The sequence below is a fragment of the Cheilinus undulatus genome, linkage group 6, assembly GCF_018320785.1.
Source record: "Cheilinus undulatus linkage group 6, ASM1832078v1, whole genome shotgun sequence".
In the NCBI taxonomy this organism is placed as follows: domain Eukaryota; kingdom Metazoa; phylum Chordata; class Actinopteri; order Labriformes; family Labridae; genus Cheilinus; species Cheilinus undulatus.
Genome location: NC_054870.1, coordinates 3,038,967 through 3,050,102, shown reverse-complemented (window position 1 = coordinate 3,050,102; position 11,136 = coordinate 3,038,967). Strand labels below are relative to the sequence as shown.

General features: G+C 40.8%; 1 protein-coding gene across 1 annotated transcript; it reads left to right on the top strand.

The window, feature by feature from the left end:
• The first annotated feature begins 1,039 nt into the window (after nt 1–1,039).
• LOC121511503 (potassium voltage-gated channel subfamily G member 3-like) lies at nt 1,040–10,927 on the top strand. Its single transcript, XM_041790241.1, has 2 exons — nt 1,040–1,614; nt 10,282–10,927. The coding sequence occupies exons 1-2, from the start codon at nt 1,040–1,042 to the stop codon at nt 10,925–10,927; spliced, it is 1,221 nt and encodes a 406-aa protein (XP_041646175.1).
• Nucleotides 10,928–11,136: the final 209 nt, after the last annotated feature.

Here is an 11,136-nt window from a genome sequence, read left to right as displayed (position 1 = left end):
GTGTTTGTGTGTAAAGTCAACATTTTGTCTGCAGAACAGTAAAAAAAAAAAAAAAAATCTGTTTTTACTTAAAATCCAAGTAGAAGCATAATAATATGCAGATTTCCCAATCAGCCAACAGGGGGAGCCATTCTATCACAAACAACTGCAGCTTAATGAATTAATAAAGTCTTCTTCATTATTTATAGCTGCTTTTGATGTTCACTGAAAAATTAAATTAAAATGAAGCAGATTAAAAGCTGAAGTGTGGCTGATGAAGCTCTTGAGGAAACCGGAGGAGGAACACAAGACTGAGAATGAAAGAAGGAATGGAGAAGATGTGGAGCAGAAAATCAGGAAGAGGAGGAAGATGTTTCTCTCCAGTCTGTGAGACACGGAGGAGGTTTGTGGAGGATCATATTCTCTCCGGCTCAGACTAAGAGCCGCTTGAATCATCGACTCTGATCCTCCTCCTCTCAGACACAAGGAGGAGGAGGAGGTGGTAGAGGAGGAGGATGTGCTGCTGCTTTTCAGTCCCAGATCCTACAACGACAAAAAAAAAACAACCCAGAAGTCAAGGAGAACACAGATCTTCGCTTCAGGACGGCTAAAACATGCTGGGTGAGTTTTTAGTGTTTTTATTTCTTCACAGCTTCCACAGATTTAACAGAAAAGTCACAATAACAAAGTGTGAGGAAAAACAAGATGAGCCAATTTAAAGTGGGTCAAAATAAATGTTTTTTCTAACACATTTTTAAAATTTATTTTCATCAGGCTCTGAAAAGATGAGTTCTCCATAAGAAGTGCTGATAGATTTCAGAAGCATCAGGATTTTCTCCAGCAGTAATTTTTGTTTGGGTAGAGAGTGCGTGAGAGTCTGACAGCTGCTGGGGTTTGAATTGATGCAGAAGAATGTCTTCAAGTCTTCAGTGACCAACAGAGAATGGAGTCTGACAGGATTTCTGCACAAAAGCAACATGAAGTTTGGAAACAGTTGAAACTTTTTGGCACAGAGATGACAAAGATTGGGACCAGGTTTGTGATTTAAAAGGTAAAGACGATGAAGTTTGGGGGTGGTTTTTGCACCTTGAACGTTGGCGGCCGCAGGTTTTCCTTCTCTGCAGATCTGATGAAGCGGCTCCCTCTCAGCAGACTCAGCCGACTGCATCGCTGTGTGTCTGAGAGCGAGCTGCTGGAGCTCTGTGACGACTATGACCGTGACAGGAACGAGTTTTTCTTCGACCGCCACTCTGAGGCCTTCAGCTTTATTATGCTGTACGTGCAGCATGGAAAGCTACGCTTCATGCCCCACATGTGTGAGCTGTCTTTCTACAATGAGATGCTCTACTGGGGCCTGGAGAGTGGTGACCTCCAGCCCTGTTGCCAGCGACGCCTGGACGACCGCCTCTCGGACTGTTTCGTCCACTTCTTTCCTGAAGAAGAACCACGGAGCCACAAAGAGCCCCAGAGCCGCTGGTTGGAGAGGATGAGGAAGACCTTTGAGGAGCCCACGTCTTCACTGGCAGCACAGATCCTTGCTTTTGTGTCGGTGCTGTTCGTGGTCATCTCCATGGTGATGCTGTGTGCCAGCACTTTGCCGGACTGGAAAACTGCTGAAACCCTGGACCAGCACAGGTAGGACCTACCCGGGTGTACCTCAAACAAAGACCAGATATAAGCACAATCGAACATATTTACAAAACAGATACAAGCAGGAAACCAATATCATCACCCATTATTTGTATCAGCAGATATTATAAAGTCAAACATCAGAATCAGCAGGTATGGACATTTCTGCCCATGTTTACAGCCGATATATCAGCTGTGCGTATCTGCAGTATATTTTATATATCAGCTTTTAAAAGTAAAAAATACAACTGTACCATCAGGTGTAGGGGTTTCCCAGGGGCTAAGGAGGCCCACCATGAGCCCTGAACATTTTGGATTAAGTCCCAAACATAAAACAACTACAGGACTGTCTACTTCCCCAGCATCCCTGCACAACAGACACTTTAACAATAAAACAAGCTCTTTATGTATCAGTTTTGGTATTGGTTAAAATGAGTTGTCATGTGTCGGACCACCACAAGCTGCCAGAACAGCGACGTTGTTTGTTGGCATTGACTCTAAAAGTCTCTGAACTGTACCAGAGAATTAAACTTCAGAAGAGACTCCCTGATTTGGTGGTTTGATGGTATTAGGGAGTAACCTGACACGCCAGATGGATTTGTTTCACACGTTTATCTGGAAAACCTTCAATACTAAGAGTTTGGGAAAGGGCAGAGGCTTTGAAAAACACTCAGTGTGATTGGATGAATGTTGTCTCTGAACCGTCTCTTGTTACTGCTTGCTTATGTCACGACTCTACCGCGCCCAAAAGTACTGCCCCTCGATGCTGATTGGTCCTGTCACTTTCTAACTGGGCCCAAATGGTTCAGATGGGAGCTTTGCAAGATGGATTCACCAGTGAGAAACACAGAAACGGGCATATCCATCTACTTTGCAAGGTTAGATTGTAATGGCTTCCTTTATGCAGTGATTACCCCGGATGTAGCTTTAGCATAGCGTCAGTTTTACTAGAACTGGACCACAGCTCTGTATGAAATAAACAAAACTCGAAGCTTTCTATGGTCTAAAAGATGTTTTTTCACTGTTGACCTGCTTCAGCTTGGGTTTGTGATTGTGATGTGGGAATGCGTTAGTTGTTGTATGAATGGTTGTATACAATGGCTGCTGAAGGAGGGATTAGCTGAGACTTAGCCACAGCGGCAGTTTGGTCTTAACTGGACAGATGTCTTCATTAAAACAAGGACAGAGAGCCACACTGAAAGCTTTTCATGATAGAAGAGATGTTTTCTCTCTTCTCTGGTCTGCTTTGGCATGAATTTGTGATCAATAGCTGCTACTGTGGATGTAGCTGTAGGAAAGTGGCAGCTTAATTTGAACTGGACCACATTTCTTTTAAAAACAAGAGCATAGAGCCACACTGTGTCTCTTCTTGTGCCCCCCAACCTGTGGAGTTCCCCAAGGTTCTGTTCTTGGTCCCATCCTTTTCTCCCTCCACCTCCTTCCTCTTGGCCTGATTTTTAAAAAGCATGGCATTTCTTACCATCTGTATGCAGACGACACTCAGATTTACCTGCCAATAAAGAAAAATGATGGCAGCTCTCTTTAATGTCTGCTAAACTGTTTTGAAGACTGGATGGCCCCGAGCTTTTTAAATTTTAATGAAAATAAAACCGAACTGATCATTTTTGGCCCAAGTGGAGCCCAGGAAGCACCTCTCAGGGACCTGGACCCTCTTTTACCTTATTTTAAACCCACAGTTTTAAATCTTGGTGTAAAAGTTGACAATGATTTTAAATTGGATCAACAAATAAATTCTGTTGTTAAATCCAGTTTTTATCATCTGCAACTTTTATCCAAGATTAAATCAGATTTATCTTTCAATGACTTTGAGCAAGTAATTCATGCTTTTATTTCTACACGGTTGGACTACTGTAATGCTCTTTACGTTGATGTTAATCAGGCTTCCCTCGCACGTTTACAGTTAGTCCAAAATGCTGCTGCTCGTCTTTTAACAGGTACCCGAAAACATGACCACATCACCCCAATCCTGCCGTCCCTTCACTGGCTTCCCGTTCATTTTAGAATTCATTTTAAAGTTTTATTGTTTGTTTTTAAATCTTTAAACGGATCAGCACCCCAATACATCTCTGACCTTTTAAATGTTTAAACCCCCTCCCGGTCCTTGAGGTCTGCTGATCGGCTTCAGCTTGTCGTCCCAAAAACCCGATTAAAAACGCGAAGCGATCCAGCCTTCTCTGCAGTGGCTCCCAAATTGTGGAAAGAACTGCCCCTAGAAATTAAAACATCTCCCACCCTGCCGACTTTGAAATCACATCTAAAAACTCATTTTTACTCTTTGGTTTTTAACTCAGTATGAGAGTTATGTGACCTCTGTCCTTTTATGCCTTTTATGGTCCTAACCCCTGTGTTTTTATGGCTTTTATTCGTTTTATGTGTTTTTATTTCTTTTTAAATGTTTTTATGTTGTTCTTGCTTGCTTTTATGCCTTTCTTCTTGTTGTTTTTTATTTCAGCAGTGTTTGTGACTTCTTTGGTTTTACTGTGCAGCACTTTGGAAACCTTGAATGTTTTTCAAATGTGCTATATAAATAAAGTGGATTGGATTGGACACTGAAACCTTGTCATAGAGGATGTTTTTGCACATCCCCTGACCGGCCTTGGAATCAATTTTATTCACCAAGAAGCTCCACCATTAACAATCTATGGCAGCTTATCTGTCAGCTCAAGAGCTGCGCATACGCACAACTTAATTTTGTTTTGTTGCTCTGATTGGCCCGTTATGAATGTGACAGACAGAACATTCCTCCAATCACCTTTCAAGAGTTTCCTGAGAAGTCCTGCCCCTCCCAAACACTTTCTGTGGGAGCTTTCCCAGATGAATGTGAAATATATTCATGTAATGGAGATATCATTAGCCTCATAGCATCATTGCCTCATATTTTAAGGTTTCAGAAAAAAAGAAAAAAACATATTTTGGCAAACACAGGATTTTTTTTTTATTTATACTGTAACAGTAAGTTCAATCAGGTGTGTGAACAAATTTCTCAAAAAAACAAAAGCCACGACAAGGTCTACATAACCAATAAAATTGATTTATTAGATAATTAATAGATGACTTAGGCATGTAGTGATTATGGGCTGTATGGACTACAACAGTGAAGAACCACTGCATGCTTAATAAACAAACCAACAGCTACTGCATGCACTCTGAGTCATAGGAAACATATGTCCTTGGACAAATATTACAGCTCAGACTGTTGCCAAAACTTTTTTTTCCCACAGCAACCTAAATTTGCATAACAGATGGATTGGCCAGACTCCTTGTCTGTCATCAACATAATCCATCCTGCAAAGCTCCAGTCTGCTGAGAACAGACCAAGCCAATCAGCATTGTCTGAGGAGAACAAGGCAGCAGCTATGGGCAGGATTTAATTTTGCTGGAAGTTAATAGCAATGGCTACTACCAGTGTAACGATTAGCTCGGATGTAGCTGTAGTATGGCAGCAGTTTAATCAGAACTAGACCACATTTCTTTATTAAAACAAGAGCAAAGAGCCACACCAAAAGCTCCTATTGTTAAAGATATTTTTGCACTTTTAATGACCAGCCTTGGCATGAGTTTTATCCACCAACAAGCTCCAATGTTGATAAACTACCATAGCGCCAGGGTACAACCAGAGCTGCACATGTCTACCACCTCATTTTGTCTTGTCACACTGATTGGTTCGTCGTGAATGTGACAGAGAGAACGTTCGTCCAATCATTTTCCAAGAATTTTTTTTACCCTTTAATTCCTGAGTTTCTGGACTGTTTTTCTTATTTTGACCATAAAAGGCCCAGCCAATGTCCTATGGGTTAGTCCTTATGCCCATTTTCCACAATACTTAAAACTTTTAATAAATGGCAGTTATTTACATTTTACTGCATGTTAAGAGTGTTCTAACAGAAGAACTACAATAAAGGGGGGACTTTATGCTAGATTTTTAGCAAGAAAAGGTGAATTTACAGTAATAACCACATGTTGGCTGTGAAGAACAATTTATCAGCTTTCAGAAACTGTTTGAGTTTCCGATAACACAAACATTCGTGTAATTTTTGTAATGCAAAGTGTGCTTAAACAGCACGTCGTTGGCGACGCATTAGGTTTTAAAGGGTTTTAAAGTCCTTCCCTTTCCAAACACTTTCAATGGGAGGTTTCCCAGATGGATGTAAATTATGTGTGAAGTAGGGCTGGGCAAATAATCACATTTTAGATGAAATCACGATATTATACACTGCAATTTTCAAATCACAAATCTTTACCTGAAATGTATGTCAAAATACCAGTTTAGTAAATGTTTTGCAGCAGAGATGCTACTCTACACATCAGGCAACTGCAAAAATTCCCGCTTTCCCTCTTTTATATGTCTCATTCAAAATGAGAAAAACATAAAATAATTATTCCTGTCAATACAACAGGAACTCAAAATGATCACAGTCAAATTGTTTAGTCTTTGTTTAATCTACCTATATATATATATAAAAACACAATGATTTATTTCTTGTAAGTTTAGAAATACACAAAATGAGGAACTTTAAAATAATCATACTTTAAATCATAATTACAATATTGTGAAAATATATCACAATTAGATTATTTTGCCAAATTGTTCAACCCAAGTGTGAAGCAGTCTCTCTGCTGTGTCAGGTAAAAGTGACCCAGTGAAAACAGTTCTGCAACCCACTTTTGGGTCCCAAACCACTGGTTGAGAACCACAGCTCTAATAATAGCTTGCTTCCCCCATCATAGAGTCATAGTGATCCTTAATACCTGAAGTCAAGCTGCAGAAGTTTAGTATCATCGTGTAAATAGGGCAATTTTTAGGTTATGTAAGAGCAGTCTTACACAGGCTGTTTATCTTTTTCTGGATGAGTCGCTTTAAAAAAATCTGGGACGGATAAACATTATTCCCACTTCTGCAGACATCACTACACTACTGCACATATGTATTCAGCTGGGTTTAGCTCTACTGACTGTGAAGGCCATAATGTCTGATTCACACGCTATTCATCCTGATCAAACCATTCAGTGAGCCCACCTGAGCTGTGGATGAGGGCACTGTCTCTGTCAAGAAAAGACATGTTACATAATCAGTCAGAAGGCTGTGCCAGTAGAATATGCTCCACTTAAAGACAGATCTACATACAACAACAGAAGAACTTTCAGGGTTTTGCTTCAGTTTGTCTCGTACCTGCACAAATCATGTTTCTGCCTTCTTCCACCTGTGAGTCCTAAAGGAGAGCGAAGAGGACTAAAACATGATGAAGCAGAGGTCTGTTGAGCTCTGAAACTTAACTGAAACACAAAAAAGCTGAGAAGAATTCAACTGGACTAAACTGAACTGGACTGAAACAGACTTGACTAATTTCACTGAACTCTACTTCAGCTCAACCGAGTATTGGGCAGTGAGACTCTGCTGATCTCTTCAATTGTTTTGAGGCTAACAGTCCCGCATGTTTTCAGAAAGTAAACATATCATGCTGACTGTAGCTTTCCATTAGAGGGTTAAAGCAACATTTATAATCTTACATGGATGACAAATTTCCATTCAGTTCTTCTGGTTGGAGTCAAGTTCATCTTCAGAAAGTTTAAGGTCGACAAAACACCAGCATTTAGTAAGGCAAAGAACTCTATATGGGGGGTGATGCAGGCTGCAGGACCTGGGTAAAGTTAATAATATAAAATATTCACATATTCAGCATTCCTAGGACGATTACTCAGCAGCAGAACATCACATTTAAAAACCCACACCTCTTTTCAATCACTGTGAGACAGACTGTAAGCTTCAACCTGATTTTTCTCTAAATGAACCGTCACCTGGGCTTGACAGCTACATTGTCCTCCATGAACAGCCAGCTGTGACTAAGAGGCTATTTATTTATTTGAATTTATTTAACCAGGGAAGCCTCATTGAGATTAAGAATCTCATTTCCAAGAGCTGCAGACATGAAACATTAAACATGGAGCTAGAATTAGAGAACATTTGAACAATTTAAAGAGAACAGCTCCCTAAGACAAACTTTCCTGCAGAAACTTCCAGGCTGCAGGAGCAGCATACTAAACTCTTTCTACCCATTTTATGACAGATTTTGGACTCAGATATCAAATGTGGTTCAGGGACCATCTGCGAATTTCAACACTAAGTCAAATGTGTTAAAAACAACAACAACAAAAAAAAACATTAAATTACACCACACTCTGGATAGGTGTTGTCAACAAAATCACTGACTGCAGAAATGAGCGGAAATACAAAACCTCCCACTTTGGAAATTATACTTTCATATAATTTAAAACATTGTATAGTAATTTTTTAACAAAATCACTTTAAGTTACTAGCTAGAATTTAAATTTATTAACAGTCCGTGGAAAAAAAAACTACATTAAAGCTCTCACATTTTACCCCTTTAAGGCAAGTCTACATTGGTCTCAGAGATCCCTAAAACACTCCAGTGTTGGACTTTTGCATGTCTATAAACTATCTGTCTCATCCCTGCTCAGAATGAGCTGTTTCTGTGGCTTTAAATGTTAATGAGCTGTCTGACTCCGCCCCTCTCAGGAAATGGATGGGGCTCTTTTTTTAAACAATTTACATTCAACTGTAACATAAACATAAAATCTGACAAACATGTTAAAATATACAGAGAAGTAAATTGCAGACCTAGGCAGCTGAGAGGAGGACTCAGAGGGGAGGGCCAACTGAACCTGGGGGCGGAGCTAATTCCCTGCATGATGTCATGCAGGAAAAATCTGAAAATAGCTGTTTTTTAGCACATACTTTCTGAAAGGTGGTGGTGGTGGGGGTGTTCTGATTCTTAAGGGAATTGTGCACAGGCCAGGGGCACATATCTCTATTAGAAAGTCATGAAAAATGTATTTTGTATAATATGAGACTTTTAGGAAACATTTATTGATGTCTCCTGCTGTTGATAAATCAGCAGACAGTCTTTTGCATCTAGGAAACTTATGACACATTTTTACTTATCAAGTTAAGTCACTAAAACTCACTACATTAGAACAACTCTGCCCGTCTGTGGCGCTATAATCCACCCTCTTTAGAGCAGCGGTCACTGACATCTCTGGAGGCTCCAAGCACCTCATCCACTCTAAACCCGAATTAGCTGACATTACTAATAAGCACGAGTACACCAACTGCCTTATACCACTGAAGTTTTTCACACGCTGATACTAAAGAGGTCAAGTTGTATTAACATAGAACCTTAATTTTATGCAGTAGGCATATTAACTGTATAATAGTAGTCTTTACTAAAAATCATTAGTTCACATAAATGAAGTCTAAGTTGTATGAAATAACAATACTAAGTTTAACTTACATAAATATATTTGAAACTAGAAAAGCACTCAGAGCGCAGACCTCCATCATTAGCCCTGTCTCCCAATAGTGAAGAATCCTTTAAAATTATTCCTGGATCCAGACGGTGATCCAGATCACTCCCAAAATCTAATTCTCTGATTACTCCCTCTCTGGTGGGGTGGAGACACGGTGAGGCAAAGCATTGGCTTCACTACGTGTGGACTGTCATGGTGGAAGCATTGCCTGCCAGTGCCAACAGATGCACTGACAGTCTCACCCTAGGTTTTTTAATTTTGAAATAGCCCCTCCCCCCTCTTAAAGAACTAAACATACTAAATCTCACCTTAACATTATCATTATCATTGCATCTTTCAGCTGAATAATACAGACAACTAATTTCATTTAGTAATGTCAACGTGTTTTGACAAAACATGAAAGAATAAGTAATGATTGCTAAAAAGTTTAATTAGAAACAAAATCCGGGTTTCTAACTTCAAAAATATTGAAATATCCCTTTAAATGTAATTCAAACCTAAAACTTCAGTCTTTGAAACACAATTGAAGGTTTGAGGATGAACAAATGAACACATTTCAGTCCTTAGAACAGACTTTCGAGTGTAAAATAAGATGATAAAGAAGGAAACTTCAGCTGAAGGAGGTCTGTTGGTCCAGCCTTAAACTCTGCTAACTTATTTCTTTATGTGTTCTAATGACAGCTGATATAGGCTGATTTTAAAGCTAAAATATCTGTATAAAATGTTCATGTCTGCTGATATTTTCCTATTCACACTATCTGCCGATACCTCTATCATAGTGATAATGCATCCCTAAAGTTTAGCTTTTAATACTTTTATAGATAATTATTTGTTACATCAGCTATCCTGACAGACATCTTTAATTCCCAGAGTCTTTATTGTCATGGGATGATAGTTAATAAGGAGGTTCTGATCTAATCTGACCTGGACTGGCTGGACTAGCTGGAGAAAAGCTCCAGAGCTTTTGAGAGAAAAGCAGCTAAAATGTGTTCGACCGTCTTGCTAACAGGATGTTTTGTGTTTTTTACTTAATGATGATGTTGAGCTTTATCTTCATTTTTTCCATGTTTTACATGGTTGTTCATGTGCACCTCTGTGATTGGCTGCGTCTCTCTTCTTTCTGTCTTGCTTGTCTTGACTCCCTCTAATTGTCGTCTTTCCTTTTTTTCTGTTTTTAGTCTGATCAGATCCGCCGTCATCGTTTCTCCTGCCTCTGATTGGTCCTGTCTCTATTGTCCTTTCCTGTTTTCTAAAGTTGCTGTCTCTCTCTCTCGGTCCTCTCATCGGTCCCTGTCTCTCTTTTCTCCCTGGCTGTCCTCCCTGCAGGATCATTGAGGCGGTGTGTATCGGTTGGTTCACAGCTGAGTGTATCGTCCGTTTCCTGGTCTCCAGAGATAAATGTGAGTTTGTCCGTCGTCCTCTGAACATCATCGACCTGCTGGCCATCACGCCGTACTACATCTCTGTTACTGTGACCAACCTGACAGGAGAGAACTCCCAGCTGCAGCGGGCTGGGGTCACTCTGCGCGTCCTGCGCATTATGAGGATCTTCTGGGTGATCAAGCTTGCACGCCACTTCCTGGGTCTACAGACTCTTGGCTTGACTCTACGGCGCTGCTATCGGGAGATGATGATGCTGCTGATCTTCATCTGCGTTGCCATGGCGATCTTTAGTGCACTGGCACAGCTGCTGGAGCACGGCCTGGACCTGGAGGCTGGAAACCAGGACTATGCCAGCATCCCCGCTGCCTGCTGGTGGGTGATCATCTCCATGACAACTGTGGGGTACGGGGACATGTACCCGGTGACGGTCGCCGGCCGTGTGCTGGGCGGCCTCTGCGTGGTCAGTGGCATCGTGCTGCTGGCTCTTCCCATCACCTTCATCTACCACAGCTTTGTCCAGTGCTACCATGAGCTCAAGGTGCGCTCGGCACGCTGCACCCACAGCCTCTCTGCTGAGTACATCCACTGACAGCTGCTGGTGGAGGAAAACACGGTTCAACCCAGAAACGTTTCGATGGACAGACAATGTGGAGGTCATCCTGTGACTGCTGATACTGGGATAGAAACACGGAGTTCAACTCCTAAACATTTAGATGGACAGACAATGAGAAGGTCATCCTATGACTACTGCTGCAGGAGTGACAGGATGTTAAACATCAACATTTTTAGATGGAAAAA